The sequence below is a fragment of the Anopheles nili genome, chromosome 2, assembly GCF_943737925.1.
Source record: "Anopheles nili chromosome 2, idAnoNiliSN_F5_01, whole genome shotgun sequence".
NCBI classification, from domain to species: Eukaryota; Metazoa; Arthropoda; class Insecta; order Diptera; family Culicidae; genus Anopheles; species Anopheles nili.
The window spans coordinates 56319155-56343545 of NC_071291.1; the positions used below are offsets into that span (position 1 = coordinate 56319155).

The following is a 24391-nucleotide window of genomic DNA, read 5'->3' on the forward strand; positions in this document are numbered from 1 at the left end:
TAGCGCCAGTAGTGCTTATCACGGTCGGTGTTCGGCAAACGTCTTATCAACTCACGCAATCTTGGAAAGGTGCCGCCGGTTGGCCGGTGGTGGTGGTTTATTGACGCACCGGCAGAGTGGCACTCGGTTGGTGTGGGTGCCTCTCGTGAGGGTGGGCAGGTTCTCAGGCGCTCATCTTCGCACGCAGACTCCGAACACTGGACCGTGGCCATGTACCGCGAGATAAAGAGCATCTACAATTGGCTCGTAACGGTCGCGATCAGTGGCATGCGAGCGCTGGGCGCTTTCAGACCGGCTCGAGCTGTACAGTGTTCTGGTGAAATGGTGAAAACGGGCTCCGGTGGTGGAACGTCGGCCGCTTCTGGTCGGGTCGTGTTGAGCCGCAAGACGACACAAACGGATGCGGTGGTGCAGGAGTTACGCAGGATGCGTGAGGATAATGCACGCCATCAGCCGCACGATTACTCGCACGTGTTCAGGTACACCTGCAGGGTTAGCATAGTGTGGGAGGCTACCGTGTTGCAAATAATACACGAGTGATCAGAAGCTGTCAGAGCGACATGTTGTGACATCTACAGAGCAGTGCCTGTAACATGCAATTTTGATTCACGTGCGGAATGAAGCCCTATGTGCAGTGAATAGGTGTTACATGATTCCGTTGGCGGAAGTAGCTATAACGTGGAGGTCTCCGTTTAAGTAGGGTGTGTAGAAAACAGTGCGCATCATTCAATGGGAGCTACGTGGTTCAATCGAGATGCATTTGTGTGATGCGATCTTGTGTAAGGTCGAACGAGATCGCCTGTGACGATCTGCTGTTTTGTGTCAAAGCATAGTAAGACCATGAGCTAAAAGTTAATTGCTAATATATCACCAATATCAGAGTACAACCTGCAGTAATTTGTTTTCATAAACTGCAATTTAATCCGCGATTCCAAAACAAAGGAGCAACTGATGTGAAAAAAAATGAAGTGTACAATGTTAGAAGGTTACCGGCATTTTAGACGTAAATTTAATTTGTGAAAATAAGTAAACACTTGTTATAGAAAAATTATAAAACAGTTCATATAATAAATTCTTAGTGTACCTATAATGACCTAAAATGCAATAGTGCATTAGTAGTTTTAGCAAGGGATGTGTAATGTGATCTTTTCTATCATCTGATCTGTTATACGTTTGTTCTCGTTAGGAAAAAGTCTCTGCTCGATTTCGTGCGGTTATCCTTCGTGATCATGGGCATCGAGATCGTGTACTCCGCGGAAACGGCTTTCGTGACACCAATCCTGTTGGGAATAGGCATCGAGCGCCAGCTGATGACGGTTGTTTGGGGCATTTCACCGCTAGTAGGCTTCATTGTGTCGCCGTTCCTTGGTACCTTCAGTGACCGGTGTCGTTCACGGTTCGGCCGTCGAAGGCCTCTACTGATCGTGCTAGGACTTGGGCTCGTTCTGGGTGAGTATCGGCACCGGGGAGTGGGTGAGATGTTGAAGGCGGTCTGTATGTTCAGGTGATCTTACATTAGTTTGTTCATTGAATGACACGTCGGTGATAAATAATGCAATTGAAACAATGTCACAGAAAAAGACATTTAATTTAAAAATAGAAAACATCTCACCCTTAAAGTCTAGCATTTCGACATATGTGTTATCTTGCTGAAATCCTTTTGTTATGAATCGGTACCGCTCACAAGCCATTTGTATACTGCAGTTGTGGTAAACTGTTTGCCCTCATACACATGTTATGGTTCGTGTAGCTCTTATCTTGCTTCCTTGCGTATGCCGAAAGCAACATTACGCTATCCAACTCAGTAGCCTTCAACATGATCTTCATCAGATCGAGCAACACCGCGTTGGGTCTCAATCGAGACGGAGTTGGTGGAATTAGTACCGGCGAATGTAACACAAATTAACTGGTGGCTTATCGTGATAAGCCGTATTACGATATTGCTCCCAAAACGATGTAGCGTCTTGGTACGGCTGCGCTATAAACGAATCCGGCCGGTTTGCCGTTGATTGATGATGAATGACTCAATGTACTTATCAACGTTAGCGCTTGGTGGTAGACGGCCCACAGCAGACGATGTGCTGCCCGACTTATCGCACTCCAAGCGTTGTATGATTTAATTAAATTTGTTACCGTTCCGTTAGGACGATTACCAGAGATCCCTTGTTTGCCCTTGCTGATCGATTACGGTTGAGCTCAGCTGCATCGATGCAGGGCGGTTCGCAGCCACCACATCGATTGCACGAGCCTGGTGAAGTTTTGAGCTGATAATCTTTAATCTGTGGGTTCGCTAAAACAATTTTGCACTGAAAACACGTTCGCTTTGTTGACTTCACGTAAACGAGCGTGCTTTGTGGTCAGCTTGCCGATGAGCAGGCTCAGTGGCAGATTAATTAACGTTTCTTACGCGTAAATGCATGCAGACTCTCTGAGTCAACGAAGACCAATCATCCAAGCAGAAAAAAAACAAACATTGAGGATGTGGCAGAAAATATATTGCGACACGTTATCGGTTATGACAGATGGTTTAAATTTATGCTTCATGCTCTTAAAAACTGTTTTAGGCATGTTTTATTGTAAATTTTTATTCTATTAGATACAATATTAATGTAGCTACTTATATTATCAAATGACGCTTTTATAAACGATTCAGGATGTCTTTTGCTGCCGTTTGGAGAAACCATTGGCCGTTGGCTGGGAGACATTGGAGAATCAGGAGAGCCCGTCATAAACAACACGGTCACGATCGATCGCGGTTTGTACCAACCAGCCGTAGCCAGCACGGACCATTACCAGTGGGCGATAGCAATTACCATCTTGGGGACGATACTGCTGGACTTTTGTGCCGACTCTTCTCAGGCACCATCCATGGCCTATCTACTGGACGTGAGTCTACCGGGTAAGCAGCACGATGAGAGATCCTCATAACATCCGCGTTGCTCACTTATGGATGTTGTTATTCACAGAGGATCATGGACAAGCGTGCAGTACGTACTCTTTGCTCTCGGGAATTGGTGGATGCATCGGTTACCTCATAGGAGCAATCGATTGGGATGGAACAGCACTCGGGGAGCTGTTGGGGGGCAACATCAACACCGTCTTCATTCTGGTTACAGTAATCTTCGCGAGTTGTCTCGTGGTCACGGTGTGCAGTTTTCGCGAGATTCCTCTACCCCTAATGGAGCACGACGAGTTACTGCAGCCATTAACCGAGCACGCCATCACCTGTGAGCGGAAACGACGTGCCACTGAGAAAAACCTGCTTCCCGTTAAGGATCTTGCCGGAGCGTTGCTACTGCAGCTCGACGATGATTCCGCAAAGAACGGGAAAAGCCACCCCTCGAATGGGTACTCCGAAAAACAACCGTTGTTGATGGGTGACTACCTCGAAGAGGAAGAACCTCGAAGGCCTCGGTCAGCGACGGAGTTCCTAAAGTCAACCTTCCGGATACCGGGTGCCCTCGGGTTGCTGTGCGTAACGAATCTCTTCTGCTGGATGAGCCACATCAGCTACTCGCTGTACTTCACCGACTTTGTCGGGGAGAATGTGTTCGGTGGTGATCCAATGGCGCACTCCGATTCGGACGAGTATGCGCTGTACATCGAAGGCGTCCGATATGGATGCTTTGGGATGGCCATCTACTCGATCGCCTGTTCAACGTACTCGTGTACGATCGAGCGGCTAATCAGGCTGCTCCGAGCGCGAACTGTTTACAGCGGTGGATTGCTGATTGATTTCGTCGGCATGCTGTGTATGGCTCTGTTTCCCAACAAGGTGACCGTGTATGTGTTCAGTGTTACCGGTGGTATTGTGGGGGCTTTGCTTTTCACGATGCCCTACATCATTCTGGCGAATTATCACGCCAAAGGACTGGTATGTATCCTTTTTTCATGAGGAGAATGTGTGTTATTGTCGATTTTTAATTAAACATTTCATGAAAGTTTATTGATCAATATCACAAATTATTGTAAACGTAAAGATAAATTTAAACAAAAACTATTGGTACTGAATAGCGTACCATCAAAAACCATTTGAATTGAGTTATGCTGCACGTTAGCTTTGTTTTCATTCTTTAGTATTGTTTTATTAATCCTTTTTGATCACCATCTTAAAATCGAATAAAAAATTAATTTACGGTTGTACAATGTATAAGCAACATGGAATAGAGAAAACAGTTGCGTTAAAGCTCTTTACCGCTCCTTATTGTCCTTTCAGCTTGATGCCAGTAGCGAAACAAACCTAGTACGTCCACGGCGTGGGCTAGCGTCGGACATTTCGATTATCGGAAGCATGTTATTTGTGGCGCAAATCATACTCTCCCTCACTATGGGTCCGCTGGTCAAACTAACGGGGACGACGGCCTCGGTCATTTACACGGCAAGCGCTTGCAGTCTCATGGCGTCGATATGCGCCACCCGAGTCCAGTATCTGGACTTGTAGAAAGGGTGACATTTATTGCGTTTAAATGCAACCCAAACAATGTGATACTAGCGAAGGGATGTTCGCGTATAAGGTTAGCTGTAGACGTTCGATTTTATCCAATAACAACACAGGGTTGCTGGGCAAAGAAATTGCCACGATATAGCCAACATTGTTAGCAAGGAGTAAAATGATAACGGAGTAGGTCGTAAAAATAAAAATAAAATAAACAGAATTGCACGACCAATTGCATAGTTTCAGGCGCATATCGTTCAAAGTTGAGAACATGAACAGGCTTTCTATGAAGCTTTGTGAATATTGTTCATCATTTAATTTCAGATATTTCACACGAATATAAATCATCAGCATAATTAAAAAATTCCCAAGCTGATAAGTAGTAATAGTGTTGGGAGCGTAGTCTAATGTGCCACTCACGAGTGACCTTGTTGACGTGGGCACTTAGACAGGCACCCGGGAGTGACTCGCTCTCTTCTGCCGGGACCGTCGACGAGGACGGATGTTAAAACATAGATATTAAGTTGTGCGTATTAAATGTAAAATAAAGTGTAACGTTCATAGAATACAAAAGTGGCGACGAGGAAAATACAAATCTACGTGAAATATTATAGTTGAAAGTAACCATAGTAATTGTTATAATATTAAAAAAAAGAGTCACACCTCAGATACACGATGCTGAACCCAGATGACCTCAACGATGAACAGCAGCCATCGCGAAGCAGCCATGAAAGCCACCGGCAAGGCAGCGTCCCTGAGCCTAACACCGCTTGGATACACGAAATGTTCAAGCAGCAACAGTGCATCCTACACCAACAGCAGGAAGCATTTTTGAAGCAGCAAGAAAGTTTTCTAACGCGTATGATGTCGTCCATGAATATGCGTGAATCGACCGGACCGGAATTCCTGATTGACTCGTTGGCGAATCATGTGACGGAATTTCGTTATGATCCGGAGGAGAACGTTACGTTTGCTGCATGGTACAGGCGTTTTGAGGGGCTTTTTGAAAAAGATGCTGCAAAATTGCCGGATGATGCCAAGGTGCGATTGTTATTGCGTAAACTTGGTGTGGCGGAACATGAGCGATACAACAACTATATACTGCCCAAAAATCCAGGTGATTTTGGTTTCGCGGAAACCATAGTGAAGTTGCGGGCACTGTTTGGTTCAAAGGAGTCGGACGTCAGCAAAAAATACAAGTGTTTTCAGTTGCAAAAAACACGCACAGAGGACTATGTTACGTTTTCATGCCGGATCAATAAGGCTACGCTAGAGGCGGAACTAGCCGGGCTCAGCGAGGAAACAATGAAGTGTTTGATCTTTGTGTGTGGTCTGAAAGACGAAGAAGATGCCGATGTGCGTATGAAACTGCTGAGCCGTATGGAAGAAAAAAAGGATGTTACGCTTGCGCAACTATCAGAGTTGGGTGAAAAGCTGGCGAATCTTAAGAAAGATACAACTTTGCTCGCGGGAGAAAGGAAAGTCCAGTTGATTGGCGAAGAAAAGTGTCGAAGCCCGAAGGGAAGGTGGCAAATTAATAAGAAGCCACACCAACAAATAGTTATCAAGATCATCGAATGCGGAAATAAAAAATAAAAAGAAGTCTTCTAAAATTGAGATAAATTGGGCATTGCTTAAAATTCAACTAGTCTTCGGATGAAAATTCGTTTGTGAACCTCGTAAATACATTTTATGAACGTTGCTTTCTTGGCTTCCATATACCTAACCTACCTTATTGAGAGAGGTAATTCCACGCCTCCCAATACTAGATCGTATTCAATGAAGATAATGTTAGATTTGTAATTCGCCTATCGGTGCAATTTGGTTGATTGATACCTTATCTGTTTGATGGTTTCAAAATAATGCAATTAATCGATCGACTATATATAACTTGAAGATATTGATTCGTTGAAATTTTCATCACAAATCCAGGATTTTATCTTCAGTGAGCTAATCTCTTAACTTAACTGTATGATGGTTACAAAACAAACTGCATGATGGCTGGTCGAAGGTTCTATAAATGATTTACCAAATTTGTTACACTGATACCAAATTTACAGTTTAATTTGTTTATTAATCAGCGCTTATATAAACCATCACCAATTGTTTACAAAACCACATATGTTTTCACTTAAAAAAAATCATATGTGTAAATCACACATTTACAGCACCACATGAACAATTACGGTGCGATACTTTTGCTATCACCGTTTGTGGTCTGGTATGCATCAGCGCTATGATTAAGCTACATCACATCATAACCCTCTAGGCGACTGTAAATAATCTGTCCACGATAGAAAATTACCGTCCGGTCAGCGCAATTAGTCTACTATCCCCGTTTTACGTTTTGTGCCAGCAGATTGGAATCGTTCTGATCACACCGCTCGTCCGAACCGTAGGCCATTTAGTGACCTTCCAAGCCGCCAGAAGTTTAAGCATGTCACTCACCAAAAGCGCCCATAGTTACGCACGATCATGCTTATTTACCGGTTGATTTTAGGCAAATAAAACATAAACAACTAAGATCAGCAGTGCAACTTCGATTCGAACAGGATAAGAAATAGCTCTGCCCTTGAACACAATCAGGGTAACGGAAGAATCAGATGATGAACGGATTAGTTTCAGATGCCCGAAAACATGAAACAGGAACAATGACATGTCACGAATCAACATCTGACGTGGTTCATGCCGCAAACAAAATAATGTTTTGCAATGTTAGCTATTCTCTGAATTCGCACTACTACCAATGTAACGGCACCGGTAATTATTTCCAGTTTGTTTTTCAAAACACGATCAAACTGGTAGTGATCTATCTTTGATTACCGTTAAGAGAGGTTTTTCTAGTTTGTGATCATACATTTTATATAAATATTGTTAATACGAAGCAAAGCATTATTTAACTTTTGAAATTCTTCCCCCTAACGTATCAGTTGAAAGAGGTTGTTTTTGAAGAGCTATTTTAGCGGAAATTGTATCGCATTTATTGCTTGGGAACAGATTTTCAACGGAAATTGATGCACTTCAATTTCTAACTGTTTATTACGTGTTTGGAGTTTACTGTTGGGAGTTCAACATTCTAGCATAAAAACTCTTTATCGTCAACGATATACGAACCTCGCTAAGATGTTAAGCTACCCGTTGAGTATCGCGATCGAGTGATATCATTTGTGTCGCCAACTGTTAGTAACAGTTACCATGCCTTCAACTACGATTGAGTTCGTCTACCCGGTGAGTTAGAATCTTGCAACCACTGCAACGCAAACGCAAACACGTTTGTTCACGTTATACCACAAAAAATGTACACCATCGTAACGATAGCAATCCCAGCTTTGCTCCGTTTATCGCGGAAAAATCACCCGATTGGAGACGTTCCTGGCAGGTGGGCTGTCCGAGAACAACAAATAAAACAACACCGATTAGGATAATAAAGCCGTCGCCGTAAAAATCGCTTATCAGCCGGTCCGCTTCGCACGATACTTTCTACAAATTGTGAGCTCTTCTGCCTGTCTCGGTTCAAATCTTGCATGGACCGTTTTTCCATCTTCCATGTCGTCATCCCTTGGCGACGACGTCATTTGCCGGCGACCGGCAGTGTCGCGACGCTGATATAAAAACGCGATCGCGACCGTCGACTCGGTTTAGTAGTGCGTTAGCGGTGCCCTTTTCGTGATCGGTTAAAATAGTGGCAACGAGCCGGAGACACGTGTTGTAAGTTTGCTGCTCCACGCGAAAACATTGTGCTCGGAAGGGTTGTGTCGCGAAGCGTGTGTGGAATGTGTGGTGGTATACAATTTCTACAAGATCGGCGTGTATTCAACACCAAGAGGTTGTGAAAGAATTTCGCTTAATTTGAAGCACGAGTGCGAATGGTGATCAATGCGTGACAAGTGTTTGGGTTTTGTTGTTCCAAAGAATCCTTTTATGGGTGTTACTTTTATCATCGGAAAGAGTCAGGAATTAACGTTGTGCAATCGTTCGTAGAAACTAGTACAGTTAGTGCATTTAAGCTTGCTAGACGCATCGTGTATTTTTCACATTCGAATAACAATCACCGCATTGATCGGAAATAGTTGTTTGAGAAGCGGTGAACTTGATCTTGTGGAAAAGAACAACAATAGATCGCCGACATGATGGCAGACACAACGGAACTATCCAAGATGGAGGTCGCAGTTTATGCAAACGCTTTGTCTTGCCCCACCGATAAGGAAATCATGGATGGCATGCTGCAAACACGCTTTTTGCACGCTAAAAAACAAGATCGCGACTATTCACACTTATTCAGGTATGGCCAGATATTCGCCAGCGGGTAACATTTATTATCTTTGTTGTAGTTAATGGGTATTAAATTGGACACCCATTTGGAAGTGTAGCTAATTTACTGTAATGATTTGGATCCAGTCGATTATTTAGAAGCTGACATTTCGATAGTTGATTGTCGATTTAAACAAGCCGTTTTTTGGATAGAAAAATGCTATCCCAAATTTCAGTCTTCGCAAATAAAATTGTCCAAAAGTATGCTATTTACTTACAATTCAGTACTTGACTCTTGAAAAACTTGAATACTTGAAACTTGAATACAATACTTGACATTAATCTTTACTTTCTTCGAATAACATTTACATGTTCTGAAAGATATGAAATTATAACAACAGCATAGTTCGATAATAGAGCAAAGTGATGTAAGCAATAGTTCTCGTGCGTCAGTTCTATATTTGAGCTAATAAAGCTGTGTGTCGGCGTGTCGTATACGTATAATGACTGTCGTATACTACAAAACAATCATTGTTGTTATATTTCCCCACTATCGCTGTTTGGTGTCATTGACATAATTTGTCAATTATAAACGAATGAAATTTTACGGCCGCTTTATCGGTATCGTAAATTGTTTATATCCTGATACATTTCTTCAAGCCATCGAGCTTTAGCAGGAAAGAAAGTACAACCGCTGTCTCGTCGATGTCTTGTTTTCGCTTACGTAGTGATGATGTTTGGCCGTACAACCAACGTGAGCTAGATAATACGAGTTTTGTTTATGGCATCTACCTGCTCGGAAAGCTTAAACACTAACTGAGACTAATCGCTCCATTGATGTTTTATCTGCCATCGCACGAGAAGCAAAAAAACACGAATCTTATCAAACCCGTTTACGGTTTCAAGTTTTACGGGATTGTTTGCACCGAACAAACGATTTAAGCTTTACTCTTCTATTTGGAAGTCATTGAGTGCAATGTGCAAGCTCGAGCGGCAATTTCACCATCCAGTTAATGTGAGCTCTTAATTCAAGCATGGCTTTACGAATGCAAAAAAATAATCTATTAACTGCTGCGTTCCAGCCCTACCATGGAAGCTGGATTATTAGGGGTAAAAAAATGTTCTTTGTGCCTCCATAAATTTCACCCATCAACCGTCGCCAGATAATGTGTTGGTATATCATCAAAAATTCAGTGTACGGTCAAAAAGAATTAAGATAAGTGCATTGTGCCACGGAGAGGATTAATGTCACGCGCTAGACTTCATCTTTTTTTTCAACAAGGTTTCTGATAACCTTTTTGACCGAATGGTGGTGATGTTTTAGCGACACAACTGTAGCTTTTACTAACGGGCCGTGATTGTTTTCAGCTTTCATTGTGCATTGATATTGTCGCCTCGTGACGTATTATGAATCGACATGTAAAGTTTAATGCAAGTTGGTTAATGGCACTTTTAAAAGCAAATTTGTGTGTTGATGGTGACCTATCTTTCGCTGATCATTAGTTAGTAATTTACGTCAACGGTCATGTTTTTTAAATGTAATTAGTGAGTACAAGAATAAATTTATAAAAAATGATCGTATATCGGCTGATTTGATCATGTTAATATATTGTTTTTAAAAGGATTAATAATCAATAAACTAACGATACCTATTTCGTTGGCTTTAAAAAAAAACATATTAGAGTATTTGAAACATTTCCGTTACTAAGAAATACTTCAGCGGCTTGAAAATTTAGATAAGGTTAATATCAGGATGAGTAATACCATTCCAAGACCATCTTCCACTAACACTAGGCTCTGGTAAGAAAATCCCTCTTTAATTTGAAATTTGCACCATAAAAAGGTGATATTTAAATGTCGGAATGATATCCTATGAAGGAATGATCTTGGAGAAAGACTATTCAAAAACTTAAACATTATCTAGTCAAAACCGAAACGTACTTTTATTCAAAAATGTATATTACTACGTAAATTTTAAACATCGAGCTTTGTATGAAAATATTTTTAGAAGAATTCCTGTTCAAAACAAGAATTATTATGATGAAACAAACTATTAAATCATCTCATCAATCATCAGACTATGATCATTCATAGCTATGCTTGAATTAAAATATAATCATTTAAAACGTTAATACAGATTAAATGTAATTAAGTTTGACTATGAAAGAGTTTATTTGAAATATATATATATATATGGATAAAAATTAAAAGCCAGCAAAAGTAAATTTTTTTTTCAATTTTACTAGGCGAAAAACGCGATGGCAGCTGATCCGCCTCTCTATGGTCATTGTCGGGGTCGAGTTTCTGTATGCAGCCGAAACTGCCTTCGTTACACCGATTCTCCTCGGTATTGGGCTCTCACACACTTTTATGACGATGATATGGGCGTTCTCGCCAGTTCTCGGCTTTCTCTTCACACCAATGATAGCTTCCTTCAGTGACACAATCCGGTTACAGTGGGGCCGTAGAAGGCCGGTTCTGTTAGCTCTTGGTTTGGCCATGATGACGGGCATGTGGATTTTGCCCCACGGCAAATCGATTGGTGTGTTTTTCGGTGATCCTGATGTACCCGTTGATCAGATGGAAGGCTTCCGGTGGTCGATTCCGGTCACGATCGTAGGACTTGTGCTGACGGACTTCGATGCCGAAACAAGCAACGGCATTGCGCGGGCGTACTTCATGGACATGTGCTCACCAGGTAGGGTGCCCTAAGCGATGTTTGCTTAATCACTTGCTTAATGATACTCACGTTCACTTGCAGATGATCAGGCACGTGTACTAACGACGGCCATGTTTATTGGTGGACTTGGAGGAACCGTTGGGTACGTGCTGGGAGCGATCGATTGGAGTCAGACGAACCTGGACATACTCGGTAGCAACGAAGCAACCGTGTTCATGTTTGTATTCATCGTCGTCGGAGTTGGGCTACTGATCACGCTGACGAGTTACCGTGAGGTCCCACTACCTGTGCTAGAAAGCGACCCACTGTTACGACCCGTAAGTTCGTCATCCTTTGAGGCGGAAAAAGCACGCCAACTGGCGGTGTACAGCATATCTAAGGATGTCCTCGTAGATCCAGTGAAGCCTGAACGTGATGTGCCCCTGGCGGTGGGGACTGACGAAAACGAAAAACCACTGCGTTTGCGCGACTTCATACGCAACATAGTACGAATGCCGAAAAGCTTGTTCATCCTGTACACTACGCAGTTTTTCTCGCAACTCGGTTACCTCAGCTTTTGTCTGTATTTCACCGATTTTGTTGGGGCGGAAGTGTTTAATGGTGACGTTGCCGCACCGTCGGGATCTCCTGAGCTCGCGCTGTACGAAGAAGGTGTACGATACGGTTGCTGGGGAATGGCAGTCTTTGCTGTATGCAGCGCATCGTACTCGACCGTTATTGAGTTGTTTATCAAGCGTTTCGGGTAAGAATTTCAAATGAAATGACAGAGTACATCGGGTTCTTTAGGAGAGCTGATGAGTAGTCATATAAATGATCTCCAACCATTAAGGATCAACGTAGATAAATGTATTATTTTTCTTTATTTAAAGCGCACGCCCAGTTTACGTTACTGGACTGCTACTGTTCAGCCTAGGAATGCTCTGCATGGGGCTGTTCAAGGAGAGATTTGTTATCTTCATCGTCTGCCCCACGGTTGGCATTATGTACGCTACTATATACTCCATTCCATACCTTTTGGTGTCTCATTATCACTCTAAAAATTCAGTAAGTTCTTATCCGAGTCATTGTATGAAGTAGTTTCTAACTAGCATTTAAATTTCTTCTTGTAGTTTGAAGTGAAGGATGGCAAATGTGTGCCCAACACAACCAAGCGTGGATTTGGGGCTGATGTTTCCCTGATGAGTAACATGCTCTTCTTGGCACAGGTGAGAATTACTGCCCGCCAAAGTAAAATGTGGCAGGTAGATAATGATTCACTTTTCTTTTGCAGCTCATCATATCGCTGGCCATTGGGAGCATAATCGATGCGGTTGAGTCAAACGTAGTTGTCATTTTTTCCGCGAGCATATTTTCTCTAATTGCTGCTTTTTCCGCCTCGCAAATTGTCTACATGGAACTGTGATATGCAAGATGGGCATGCTAGCTCGAGACGAGGTAGAATCTAGCATCAGTCATTGGCGGGGCCATAGGCTAGCACTTAGGAATTGTGATAAAATGTACGATATAAAAATGCCACAAAGCTGAGAGTATTAGCCAGACATTAGATCATTATCGATAAGTTTGTACGAGAAGTAGTACCTAGTACTGATAAGCAAATATAAGCTCATCGAAAACATCGAACTGTTCTCCCAGATCAAGGAACAGAAATATTACTGATGTAATTATATAATTGTTAAATTTTGATAACTGGATCATATGATTCAAACAAAAGAGTTTGACAATTCTTAAAACCGTTATAACCCTGTCAAAAATATCACAAAATATCACAATCTCTAAGGTATTAGCAGTATGTCATGGAAACTTTCACTGTAGCTTTTAAAAACAGTCAAAAAATAACCGAAGCAATGCATAATTTAATCCTCACTCACACGTTTGCAAGGGACCATCTAACCCGAAATTATATTGTAATCTAGCAATACATGACGATCACTACAATTGTTTAAAAAAGGATTAACATGGCTTGAAGCGATTAGTTCCTAGCAACACTCGTGTGTAATTGGCAATTACAGTTTCTCTTTTTGTGGATTGTACACATCCAACACGTATAAGCCAGACATCCTTATCGCTGGCGGTGCACAAATTTGAAGCGCACTGTAGAATGGATTGCGGGTAAAGTCGGCCAGCCAAAGGGAAAAAAAGTGTCCCATCTCTCCCGAGATTACCGTCGAGACCGTGATTTTTGGGCGCCTTCCACTTCCGCGCTGAAAAGATTACGAACGTCATCCAGACGCTCTCGGTTCGCTTTCGATCAGCATTAGCGTCCGTATCAGTGTTCTCTAGGTGTCTCAGTGACTAGCAGCAAACGAGCATGTACGGATCGTACCAGCAACTCGGTCGACTCTCGGAGGATGAAGTCCTTGAGGGAATGCTCGAGCGGCGCCAGCGATTCGCTAAACTTGATCACACTCGAGGATATCAACACTCCTTCCGGTGAGTTTCCGTGAAACTCGTGAAAAGTGTTCAGCTCGTAAAACACGGTGAAAATCTCTCCCACGTGCAGGAGTAAATCGAAATGGGAGCTTGTGCGCTTGTCTCTGCTGATAGTTGGAATCGAGTGTACGTACGCCACGGAGACGGCTTTGGTGGCTCCGATTCTGCTCGGTATAGGACTCTCGCATACGATCATGACGATGATCTGGGCGATGCCGTCTTTGGCCGGGTTGCTTTTCGCTCCAGTGATCGCTTCCATCAGCGATCGGCTTCGATCACGGTGGGGTCGTCGACGACCTGTCATGTTGGCACTGGGCGTGACGATGCTCACGGGGATGCTACTTCTCCCGAATGGAACAGCCGTTGGTGAGCGATTGGGTCTCTCCAGCGTAGGATGGTTAGCAACGATCACCACCGTGGGGCTGGTCATGACGGACTTCTCTGCGGAAACCAGCAACGGTCTCTGCCGGACGTACGCCATGGAGGTGTGCACTGTGCGCGATCAGACACGTGTCCTCAGCATTATGGTGTTGACGGGTGGAATCGGGGCCACGATGGGTGCGTTGTTTGGAGCCATCGACTGGAATCAACTCGGTATCGGGCGATATCTGGGTGGAAACGACCCGTCAGTGTTTGCCGCCAACTGGATCGTGCTGTTCGTGGGACTGTTAGTGACACTGACGAGTTTCTCGGAGATTCCACTACCGGTGCAGGAGTCTGAACCGATGCTACGACCTGTTACGCAGAAAATGCTACTCGATGAGGTGAAGCGCGTGAATGGAGACGGCCCGGTGGCGATCGAGGACGAACCTCTGGATGAGGTCGGTTTCAAGCAGTTCCTGCTCAATGTCCTCCGAATGCCGCGATCAATGAAGATCCTCTGCCTTACTCAGCTGCTCAGTCACATGGGCTATCTGACGTTCTGTCTGTACTACACCGATTTTGTTGGCGCAATTGTGTACGAAGGAGACGTTTGGGTGAGTTGCCTTATCGTTTCCTCAGATCATGCTGGAGCATATAGTAACATCAACAAAGTGAAACAATGTGACCCGTGCTAATGTGATTTGAAATAGTATTTTAAGTTCAATTAACATGAAAAATGTCATTATTTGTTACGTCAAATAACGATATTAGTATTCAGAAGTAAAATCGTGTTGTTCAAAGAAGTTGCTTTTAATTAGATTATTAAAAATTAAAATCTAAAGAAACAAGTTAGCTATTAAAGATAAAAAGTAACTAAAAGAGTATTTCATACTAATTATCAAGAAAAATATCATTATTTTTTACATAATAATAAGTTTCGCAAATGTTACGTTAAAATAAGGATGGTGAAGTAAAAAACTGTGTTTCAAAGAAGTTGCTTGTAATTAGATTATTCGAAATTCAAATTAAAATATTAAAGTTTACAAGCATCTTCTGTGTCAATGCAAAACTTCTTAAATTTTAAAGCATAACGGTTTTTATAAAAATAATTTTCTCAATTCAAATATGATAAAAAAGAATGTTTTACTTCGCACAGGCTCACACCGGTTCGCCGGCTCTAGAACGGTACAATGCGGGTGTTCGGTTCGCTTGCCTAGGACTGGCGCTGTGTTCCATGACTGCTTCCATCCACTCCGTGTTTATTGAAAAGCTTATAGCTCGATTCGGAGCTCGGCCGGTTTACGTTGGTGGTTTGCTAGCGCATAGCTGTGGCTTGCTTGCGATGGGTCTGGTACCACACAAAGTGGTCGTCTGCTTGTGCTGTGCCACGGTTGGAGTCATGTACGCAACCATCTACTCTATTCCGTTCCTTTTGATCTCCCATTATCATTCTAAAAACTGTGTAAGTAACACCATAACGTCTTTGTTGCTAAATAAAATATGTTAACAATTGCTTCTGCTGTTTTTATTGCTTAAACAGTTTTCTGAAGTCAACGGTCAGTATGTAGAAAACATCGCGCAGCGAGGTTTCGGAGTGGATGTTTCAATGATGAGCAGCATGCTGTGTTTGGCGCAGGTAAGCATTTACAACACCCATTTGAACAGAATTTAATAGAAATGTAAAAAAAATATTCGTTTTTTACAGCTGATCGTTTCTTTAGCCATTGGTGCAGTTGTGGATGCTGTTGGGTCAACTATTATCATTACTTTCATTTCATCCGCGTTCATGCTATGTGCTGCTTGTTCAGCTATGGCAGTGCTCTACATGGGGTTGTAAAGTAAAGGGAAATGCAATTAGTTCAATTTTAGAAATAATGAGGAAATAGAAACAGGTATAATGTAACATTAAAGCTGTATTTGAACAATGTAACATGAGCAACTGTCGAACAAACCAAATGGATCTTCAAACAAACTATTTCAGGAACTTGAAATATTTCATTTGAAACGATCTTTCACGTAATTAATTATGCGCCTGTGCTTATGCAATTGCAGACAAGCAAACGCTTTTCGCTCGTTTTTAAAACCATACCAGGTAATTCCGCACTGATTCTTAACTATGTAGCACAACTCATTAAAATTTTCTCCCTCGACGTAAATGCACATAAAATCAATATTACGTTTCCCTATTCCTATCCGGTGTGAAATTAATAACATGTGAAAATTTGTAGAAAAGATGCAAAGCAAAGATGATGAAATTATGGTAAGTTTTGCGGACCAGCGTGAGAGAGAAATAGCTTTGCGTATGAGAGTAATACAACCCTATAAGGATAGTATCACTATAAGCTAGCATTTTTTTTACGGAAAAAGATCTGCCTACTCTTACACGCCTTTGTTAAAGAAAGTTCCAAGGAAATGCGCATATTTTGCTGTGTCAATACACAGTAGATCGTGGACTCTATCGTATGCAACCTAGTTTCATTGATCATACCTAGCTGTTAGGCAGCGATTAACGTGAGTAATATTTATTCACTTTGCACGGAAATATGTTTGTGTCTGTAATCTGTGGTAGCTACAAAATGAAAATAGATAACCTGGTGCTTTTGGTAAGCAAAAGAACAAAACGTTTACTATCGTTTATGATACGTATTCCAGCACACATTTACCCATGCCTGGTCCCATCAACAACAATAAAATATCTTCTGTACATTTATTTGTAGTACAAAAATTGTTATGACATTAAATTGAATGAAATATAAATAGAATGAACTGAAGTGAATCATAGCGCAAGCCGTAAAAACCTTAAATAACATACAATGCGATAGTAATGTACGTTTGTTATAATCTTCATCTGAAAAGCCATCAGTCACCCATCACAGATTTGAACGCGATTCGCATTCAGTGGTAGTTACTTCATAAGAGGAGAACACTTAGGATACATCACTTGATGAAAAATAATACATGAATAACTTAGTTCAAATGGAGAGAATGCCCTTAGATAACACTTTGCGAGCGTTTTGAAAATTTATATGATTTTTATAAACAATTTTCAAATAGACTTAGACACGATTTTCATGCCCACGAATAGTTTATCTTCTTAAAACATAGCAGTACTCTCCGTAAAATTGCTGGAAAAATATAAAATTTATAATAAGTTTCATCATTTGTTGCAATTTGTCGCACCTTTTCTGCAAATTTACAGTTTAGACCTTGGCTTATCAGCGCTATCTCACTCTACAATGCTTTAATATAAGCATCAAGCAATTTCCGCTATTATCGCAAAGCTTTTCTCGCCATCAATTGCGCATTTTATCATCAACTTCCCGTGAAATCTCTGGCAAACCACACACAATCGTAATCGAAATTACCGCCACTAAAACTTTATCATATCTAAGCATCTCGATGCCACGACTATAGCACATGGATCGTGCGTGCGATGAACGAACAGCTGTAGCAAATAAAATCCCTTAAAGCGGTGAAGGGCAAATCGGCATGTATGACCTACCGTAACATACTGCTGATTAACTGCACCTGCGAGCTGACCATTGAAGCCCTTTCTTTAGCACCCATAGCAGCAATCGTGGTCACCTTCGCGCTTATGCGAATGGTCAATCGCTTTAGCGATTGGAACAGAAACAAAACCATGACTATCGATACTAACACTACCGCGAATGTGTAATGGATTAAGGCTTGTATGTCGATGCACAGCCCCACCACAGCTCGGTCTAACGCGGTCTTAACTTATGCTATCCAAGCACCGGATCGCGAACATACCACATGCTCTGGGGCCACGGTGGTGGTACGATGAAGAGAGAGAGAAAAATAGATAGGAAAATGGAAGGGAGATACGGCAGAGTAGCCTCACAGCAGCCCCAACGCTGGATTCCACTAAGCCAAGTACCATTTGGAACAGTATCGCGGTGCACGCTTCGGTCGCAGGTCGCATTGGCAGGAACGGTTGTGAATTCGGGTACTGGTGTGAACATCCCCTAGTGAATCCTCATGGTCACAAATGCTCGACTGCGGGCCGTTTTCACAGGGCTAAAGTGAAAGTTTTTCCCCAAGTACCACGTGCGTGCAGCCGCGTTACATAAAACCTAAACCCACCCCATTGTCACCGGTGGATGTGGTGAACTATGCCGGCACTAGTGCGCGTGTGAGAAACGCATCCGAAACATCCCCTTCGTGAACTTTCTTCAACGGCGTAGTTCCACATGGACTGCGATGCTGCAGCTTCACGCACGTGGTTCACAACCGTTGGGGGAGGGCAAATATTTACCCCAATAAAGCGAACGTTTGATTATTCGCCGACGCCGACGCTTTGGTGTAGCGTGTTCCGCGTTGGCGACGGGGATTAAAACGATCCAGACAAACCGGTTTTTGATATCCGACCAGGTGCAATAACCGTGCAAGTAAAGGGCTGCAAGTAAAGCTATGCTTCGCCGCATTGGATAGTGAATATTAGGTTTTAATTGTTTGCTGGGTGAGCCAATCACCCAACTGTAATGGGTCGGTTTTTTTTTCTGTGAGGAATATGTTTGCAAGGCTAATGTCAAATCGTTCAATTGATGGATTTTCGAAAATAAATACATTATCCGATCAAATTGTAATTATCTCGGTTTTAAAAAGATGTAGTCCATGTACGATTTTTGCTGTAAGTAACGTAAAACTCACTGTAGTCTTTTTACTTACTTAAAAGTGGTTAAAGAATTCTTACTTAGTTCCAAGCTAGGATGACTTGAAGCTTTGGAGAACCGTATTTGCATGATTTAATGTAGATTATATATAATTAAAATTCACACAAACACCAACAACACGGAGTATAATTTTGCTTTAAAACATCGAAGAACATATCGTGCTTTAAACAAATCTAGCGCATTAATGCCGGTAAACGAGCCAAAATGTGAAGTAAGCATCTTTGTCAGGCTCAAACACCAATCAAACACTTTAGGATCAAATTACGGATCGTATTAAATGTACATCCTTAGGCAATGGAATAATGAGTGTCAGTTGTTATTTTTGTGACAAAATACAAGAAATAAGCACAGAGCACAGTCACTTTCTGAAAATGATACTATTTTTTGGACACGAAAACCTGCAACTGCAACCTCCGATTTCTCGCGTCACTGTTTGTTAAGATGTTGCAGAAGTTCTCCTCGGGGAATTTGTGACAAGACAACACCTTTAGAAAACAGGCAAACCTTGTTTTCTGGTAAAAAACAAAGAACCAAAATTTGCAAGACATTCCCAATCGACCCACAGTACGCATTGTGCGTTCGAGGCGCGTCTGGGGCGAAATTCCCCGAATTAGACACTCGATAGCCACCGGCTCATCAGGAAATGCACTCGCCTCTTCCGCTCTTACGCTTGACTATCCATCCAGCCCCAAAAACAGTAAGACCGGATCACATTACCCGAAAAAAAAAACACCTACAAGACTCTCGGCGCGCTGCCTCGAGGCGGTTTTTCTCGCTAGTGCATTCTACCATGGCGACGAAGTTTGGTGTTATTTTCGGCCACCTTCGGGGCCATACCCCGGCCGGCTTTTGGCGAGAGGTCCTAAAGCCCACCCACAAACGCAACAACAGCCGGAAAAAGTGCCCTTACGGTCCAGCAACGCGCCCGAAGGAATGCCGAACGGGCCGTTGTAAGGTTTCGCTTCGGTAGCGCTCTTTGGCGGCATTGCGGTTCGGGCGAGTCTTGCTGGATTGCACGGTATTATAATTGTACCGAGTCATTTACACTAATAGTGGCCACGTCCACGCCCGTGTGCTTAAGTTTCGGGGCCCCAACGACGGGCTGCGTCGACGTGGAGGATCATCGGTCGAGTCAGTTTGCAGGAAGCCGTTCAGCCGGCCGGAGGTTCCTCGTCACCGAAGGACACTCGCAAATCCGAACCGCGGGAAAAATCAAACCACCCGCGCATAACCGACCTCGGTGGATCAAAAAGAACAGTGCGCGTGGCGGCAGAACTTAAGTGGACATAATTGGTTTTAATATTCACTCAAAGCCGCGTTCGCGCGCAGTGCGTTGCGTTTGATCTCGTCGGGACGAAACCGTGACCCGTTTATTGCGACACACATATCTGAGATAGTTCCGACTGGCGCCAGCGCGCCCTTTGGGTAATCCGTTTAGTAGCAACGTGCCGTCTGCGAATTTTGTGACAGTCGCGGAGACCCTCGTAGGCTTAGTAGCGCTTTGGGCACCTGCTTTGTACTGCGTACTTCTTGAGCACCGGCTCCTAGAGCGCCCTCGCGTAGGTTTGCGCCTCTGCGGAACCGGTTCTCACGGTAGTGTTAGACTAACCCAAACTCTGTAGGTTGTTCCCGTAGATTGCCAGCGCGGGCCATGCTGCCCGAGTTGGATGCCACACGTACAAGTAGTCTCAGGTGTCCCTGAGTGGTAGTTCGCACAAGTAAATTGAAACCCGCATCCAAGGAGCAGCCGAGTCGAGCGTGCAGTTAGGTCCGGTGATCGCTAACGCTGGTTTCCTGTAACACACTTTTCCCAACATGGCGACTAGCAACCCGGCATTTGAGGGTGATGAGCCAGCGGTGGTGGTGACGCATCAGCAGCCATCGGTCACGGGAAGGACCTCCGGTAAGGCGAGTGACCCTCAGAATCAGGCTGAACACGCACTGGAAGCCACACTCGAGATGAACCTCGTGAAGAACATGCACAAGAAGCAACGTGACAAATGGGGCAAAGACGTCGAGTTCCTGTTGTCCTGCATCGCGCTCTCGGTAGGGTTAGGAAATGTGTGGCGTTTTCCCTTCACGGCGCTTGAAAATGGTGGTGGTGCGTTCGTGATACCGTACCTAATCGTACTGCTGTTGGTTGGAAGGCCCATCTACTATCTCGAGATGTTGGTAGGACAGTTTGCGAGTCGTGGGTGTATCAACGTGTATGATGCTTCGCCGGCTATGCGCGGTATCGGTGTTGGACAGACGTACTCGACGTTCATCGTGATGACGTACTATGCGTCGTTGATGGCCGTTACCATGCGCTATCTGATAGCGTCCTTTGGCGATCCGTTGCCGTGGAGTGCGTGTGATGATGCGTGGAATGCGACCTGTATTGATTCGCGGTTGATCACGAATATGGCCGAAAACTCGACGTCGACGGCCGTTACATCCGCGGAGCTATTTTTTGTGTGAGTATCGGTGGCTGGAACCATGGGAGTTGATTATTCTGTGCAGGCTTTTCGTAGGGGAAAAGACAGCATTTTGTCCCCAGTAATGTGTCAATTGATTCTCAATTATATTAAGTTTTTGTGTAAACCATTGCATGTCTTGAGGGCATGTAAACTTCAAACATAATTGCTTTAGAAACATCATTAGATTCAATGGATACATCAGAAAAATTCGATAGCAGAAAAACGTTAAGCTGCAAATGCATTTACTAATGGAAATGGTTAAAGTACCACGAGTTCAGATCAAATAGAAACCCTGTTGTTTCGATAGGTGGCAATGGGAACTTTTAATTTATTGGGCTTACAAGCTTCACCAGTCTTTACGCTGGGCTTCTTAAGGTTTCTTAATGATTGTGAACGAAATTAGTTTCTAATGTGTTCATCCTCCACTATTGATTGAGCATGTTTGAATTGATTTCCAAAAATGAATACCATGTTTACTTATCTGTGTCAGCCAAATGAAGCATCGAATGACATTAAGCTTAACAGAATTTTCGTGTGGAATGGAAATTTGTATCTTTGGTTAATCTAAACTTTTTGTTTGACAGAATAATTGGAATGGGGGAAATAAATCATCAAATCTTAAGCTTTAAAATTCAGAATTAGTAGAAGAATTAGAAGAAATTAGAAGAAATATCTCTCGTAAACTAATTGCGATATTTTTGAAACTTCTCAGCAAAGACGTACTTAAAGAAGCCAGCACCATACACGATGGTATCGGCACACCCGATTGGCGACTAGTGCTATGTTTGCTCGTTCCGTGGACCTGCATCTGCCTCACAATGATCAAGGGTAAGCATCTCTACACGCACCGAGAGCCTCAGAAAACCCTAAAATCAAACTGCTCTATTTTTCAGGCATTAAAAGCTCAGGAAAGGTAGCTTATTTCCTGGCCATTTTTCCGTACGTCGTCATGCTGGTGCTGTTGGTGCGAGCTTGCACGCTAGAGGGAGCCGGCGATGGCATGCTGTACTTTATCAAGCCCCAGTGGGATCGCATTCTTGAGGCGAAGGTTTGGTATTCGGCCGTTACGCAAGTGTTCTTCTCACTCACGATTTGCTTCGGGAACGTGATCATGTACTCGTCCTACAATCGCTTCCACAACAATGTTTATCGGTGTGTATACCTCTCTCTCTCTCTCTCTTTCGTAGTTGAAATAGTTTTGCATGACTCATCGTGTGTTTTTTTCTATACTTCCCGATCTCAAACTTGATGAACTTGCGCAGAGATGTGACTATCGTGTCGATAATGGATACGATCACGTCAATGTTAGCTGGACTGATCGTGTTCGGTGTGATAGGTCACCTGGCACACGTGCTGGAAGCACCGAACATCAATGAAGTCGTCCGAGGTGGCGCAGGACTCGCCTTCATCACATATCCTGACGCGATCGCCAAATTCACCTTCTGGCCGCAGTTCTTCGCGATCGCCTTCTTCCTGATGCTGTTCGTCCTCGGCATCGGTAGCAACGTCGGTATGGCCACGACCATTATGACGGTGATACGTGATCGCTTTCCACATCTTCAACCCGCAGTGGTGGCCGTTGGAATCGCACTGGTTGGGTTCGGGATCGGGATCATCTACACCACACCCGGTGGACAGTATTTGCTGGACTTTCTGGACTTCTACGGTGCGTCGTTTGTCGCCCTTGTGCTGGCCGTTTTCGAGATGATCACGTTCGCGTGGATCTATGGTGTGAGCCGGATTTGTCGCGATATCGAGTTCATGCTTGGTATTAAAACCGGCCTTTACTGGCGTGTTTGCTGGGGCATTATTACACCGGTATTGCTGGCCGCGATCCTGCTTTATCACGTCGGCACCTACGAGACGTTCACCTTCAACGGCTACGTCTATCCGACTGGGATGTACGGTGAGTCAACCTGCTGACACTTGCGTTGGTGACGTCTTTTCTAACATCTCTCTTTTTCGCTAGCATTCGGATGGTGCGTCTTCGCCGCGGGAGTTTTGCAGTTGCCCGCGTGGGCTGTATATACGTTCCTCAAGCGGAAAGAGCCCGATTGGCGGGATCGACTAATTCACTGCTTTAAACCAACGCACGATTGGGGACCAGAGGACCCTGAACTGAACGCCAAGTACCACGAGTCCGTGTACAAGTACGAACAATCACTGCCAAAGGACCGATCGATAGCGAGGCGAATGTTTGACAACGTTTTCAGCTAAGAACTGTCCTGCACAGACTCGAAGAGTTATTTTTTTTCAAGATCACATCGATTAATACTGTAGAGTTATGTTTGTACTAGCCAAACTTCTTCTTAAAACATTACGTTTTTACAGGTAGTTATGTAAGCTTACTTTAGCGAATGATGCCACTGATGGTTATGTAATCTAATCGAAAAATAATATGAAATTAAGAGATCAAACGATATTGTACAATCATTTGCATTTCAATACACGGTAAATGAAAAAATCTAATTGTATGTTTGTGTATTTTTCATAACATTTTCCTTCATGTTACTTCTGATACCCGTTTCGTGCTTCCATTAGATTTGAGAAACATCAGAGACAAATTTCATTTTCAATCAATTTAATCAATTAATTTAATTAATTAAATTAAATTAAATTAATTAATTAATTTAATTTCAATCAATTGTTTTTCGAACTATTCCAGATCTAATTTGTTGCCACGCATACATCGAGTCCTAGTATCATTAAGTTTGAAATTTTATAATCAAAATACAGTTGATTTTTTTAATCGAAAAAAGTTTTCCATATGGCACTTTTATATGGCTTTCAATGAACATTGTCAATTGCCTACAGCAGTATCTTTGCCTCATATCAAGTTAAAATTCAATTCACAATTTATTCTAAAGGTTATATACGAATTCAATAAAATATATTGATAAACATATATTCTACCTCACCTTCGTTCAAAGTCTCATCACCAGCTTAACGCCACAGAATGGCAGCCTTTGCGTGTTTGCCTAGTCTGCGTTGTTGGTTTAAAGTGAATGGAAATCCCCTCCAATTTAACTCTCGGCAGTTAATAAAGCATTGAAGCAGTTCAAGGCTTAAATTAAAATAT

At 43.0% G+C, this 24391-nt stretch overlaps 4 protein-coding genes across 4 annotated transcripts; all 4 read left to right on the top strand.

Moving 5' to 3' along the window:
• The first annotated feature begins 210 nt into the window (after positions 1-210).
• LOC128732043 (proton-associated sugar transporter A-like) lies at positions 211-4624 on the top strand. Its single transcript, XM_053825204.1, has 5 exons — positions 211-479; positions 1187-1449; positions 2654-2899; positions 2967-3874; positions 4217-4624. The coding sequence occupies exons 1-5, from the start codon at positions 211-213 to the stop codon at positions 4439-4441; spliced, it is 1911 nt and encodes a 636-aa protein (XP_053681179.1). The 3' UTR covers positions 4442-4624.
• Positions 4625-8447: 3823 nt separating this feature from the next.
• On the top strand, positions 8448-12940 carry LOC128720103 (proton-associated sugar transporter A-like). The gene is made up of 6 exons (XM_053813749.1): positions 8448-8717; positions 10933-11384; positions 11448-12108; positions 12236-12410; positions 12476-12571; positions 12637-12940. Exons 1-6 carry the CDS (start codon positions 8563-8565, stop codon positions 12766-12768), a joined length of 1671 nt encoding a protein of 556 aa, XP_053669724.1. The 5' UTR covers positions 8448-8562; the 3' UTR covers positions 12769-12940.
• A 734-nt stretch (positions 12941-13674) lies between these two features.
• LOC128721064 (proton-associated sugar transporter A-like) lies at positions 13675-15996 on the top strand. The gene is made up of 5 exons (XM_053814773.1): positions 13675-13796; positions 13867-14773; positions 15316-15621; positions 15700-15795; positions 15865-15996. Exons 1-5 carry the CDS (start codon positions 13675-13677, stop codon positions 15994-15996), a joined length of 1563 nt encoding a protein of 520 aa, XP_053670748.1.
• Positions 15997-20668: 4672 nt separating this feature from the next.
• Positions 20669-23757, top strand: LOC128726599 (sodium-dependent nutrient amino acid transporter 1-like). Its single transcript, XM_053820417.1, has 5 exons — positions 20669-21309; positions 22025-22140; positions 22206-22464; positions 22575-23218; positions 23282-23757. The coding sequence occupies exons 1-5, from the start codon at positions 20669-20671 to the stop codon at positions 23527-23529; spliced, it is 1908 nt and encodes a 635-aa protein (XP_053676392.1). The 3' UTR covers positions 23530-23757.
• The last annotated feature ends 634 nt before the right edge of the window (positions 23758-24391 follow it).